Below are 2,094 nucleotides of genomic sequence, written 5' to 3'. Positions count from 1 at the left end.
GTTTTGGTGTGCCCGAGCCTCGATTTCCACGGCCCGAAGGAACGATTGGAAACCGGTGATGGTCAAGCTCGGGGACGCGTAGCAACTCACAAATACCACGCCGCCAATTTGTGCTGCCACTATCCCGGGGGCATCACTCCAAACTCGCTGAATCGGGTGTGTTCCAGTAGCAATGATTGCAGCTTTGCCTGTGGTATCGACCGACCAGTTGCCATTGTTACCCGGGTAGCGGTAGATTTCGCAAGCCACCACTACGTCCACGCTCATATCTCTCGCTGTCTGTAGGAGCAGATCTTGTGCTGTCCTACTGCGGGCTAGATTGATCTGCAGCACCCTCAATCTAGCCGCGGGTCGCTGTCTGCCGTCTGCGTTTAGGGGGAGCATGGTGATGGTCCAGATGCACAGACTGGATCCCCCGTGATGTGGGATCGGCCGCAATCTTGGCACTTCGGTGGCGCTGTACAAGTCCGAGCCTTGTGCGCTGTTGAGCCGCAGCGAAGGCACAGGTTCGTCCTGTCAACTTTGCTTGTACAGCTCCTTGCTTGGTGGCCTCGATGATGGCATCTCACGCAGCGCTGCTCACTGACTGGAACTGGCGGCAGCTCTTTTACTACGCAACGCGTTAGTCCAATCGTCACGTATTCGTTTCGGATGTTTTCCATCGTTGCAGTGGGCACGCTAATCCTGGCACGTTGAAGACCGCTAGGGCTGCGCCACTGCGCAATGTCCTCAGGCAGAACCGTCACACCAAACACCTCAGTCATGGCAGTCATCGTGTCCTCGGGCGTTGCGAGCATGTCTATCCCGGAAACAACCGCCACTGTCCTAGGGACCTGCAGTCTGGCTTGACCCGCTTCCCCAAGTGCCTTCCGCACAATGCCCAGTGCTGTTGAGCCATCCGAGTTTCTCTTTAGGCTTATCCTGAGGACGTTATCTGATGCCCTGGTTGCCTTCAACACATGCTCGTTGATGAGCGGATCGCTACGAATCTGTTTGTACATATCCAAATAGGTTCTACCCTCAGGGACCGTTACTTTTATTTGAACGGGCCGAGTTTGCTGCTTCGACTTGCTGCTGTTCACAGCATGTTTCTGCTGCTGGTGCGAGGGCTGTTGCTGCTGCTGTTGCTGCTGCCGGTGTTCCTGCTGTTGCTGTTGCTGCTGACAGTGCTGTTGCTGCTGCTGTTGGTCTTGCTGCTGCGACTGCTCCTGGAGCTGGGAATCCACACCGCGCGGCTCCCCCGCAGCCGGGGGGGAATTTTTCCCTTGTTTTCGGTTTCGGTTTCGTCTCCCTCGTCTACCACGGGATCTCCCAGTTTCTTTTCCTGCCTGGGGAAGGCTCTCCGCGATCATCCTCTGTATCGCCGCCGTCGATTCGGTTATCAGTTCCCCCACGTTTAGGTTCTCTCTCCCTCTAAGCAATGCCTCCAACGACTGCCGGCATTGCCGCTCATGATCTAACTCCTTGGCCAGGAGTTCCACCCTCTCGCTCAGCCCATCTATTCTCTTAGTCAAAGAAGAGATTATATCTGCTGTGGGGGAGATTTCGGCTGCCTCTACATTATCTTGGCTGCTCTTTGCCGGCGAAGAAACTGGCGGTGTGGCCGAATGTGCCTCTATACTCCCGGTCGGCGCTGCGGAGGACATCGGGTCCGTCAACCCAGCTTTATTAACCACTCGCGTGGGGCGCACCGGCAGCTTGCTTGTCGGCGGGTTGCCTGGTGGTTTCCCTGCCAGGCGGGTCGAGTATCGCGTCGCTTGTTGTGTAGCTGCCATTCAAATCCGCTCTCAACTTGGGCCCTCAGCAACGCCAGCACACTATTCCAGTCTGGGGAATTTCCGTTGGTGCAGATGTTCGCCTGCCACGCGCACACAAGCACACACACTCGCACTATACCAGACTGGGACTCGTGATTCCTCAGTCAAACACGATCAAACACGATCGAACACGCCGCTGAGTACTCAGGCCTCGTATGTATGGCCTCGCTCGTGGCGCACTCGGTTTTTTTTTTTTGGTTATTCTCTGTTTCTCTGTTCTTTCGTACGGGAGCTCCGACAGAACACTCGGTTTTTTTTTCGGTTATTCTCTGTTTCT

General features: G+C 55.6%; 1 protein-coding gene across 1 annotated transcript in view; it reads right to left on the bottom strand.

Moving 5' to 3' along the window:
* Window positions 1-1,775, bottom strand: part of LOC131262082 (UPF0746 protein DDB_G0281095-like) — a 5,336-nt gene extending 3,561 nt beyond the window's left edge. The window contains exons 1-2 of the mRNA XM_058264004.1: window positions 1,560-1,775; window positions 1,111-1,157 (exon numbers count right to left, since the gene is read on the bottom strand). Coding sequence (XP_058119987.1) covers window positions 1,111-1,157; window positions 1,560-1,775 — 263 coding nt within the window. The remainder of the gene's footprint in view (window positions 1-1,110; window positions 1,158-1,559) is intronic.
* Between the last annotated feature and the right edge of the window lie 319 nt (window positions 1,776-2,094).

The sequence above is a fragment of the Anopheles coustani genome, chromosome 3 (assembly GCF_943734705.1).
Source record: "Anopheles coustani chromosome 3, idAnoCousDA_361_x.2, whole genome shotgun sequence".
In the NCBI taxonomy this organism is placed as follows: Eukaryota; Metazoa; Arthropoda; class Insecta; order Diptera; family Culicidae; genus Anopheles; species Anopheles coustani.
This window is presented reverse-complemented; position numbering and strand designations above follow the sequence as displayed.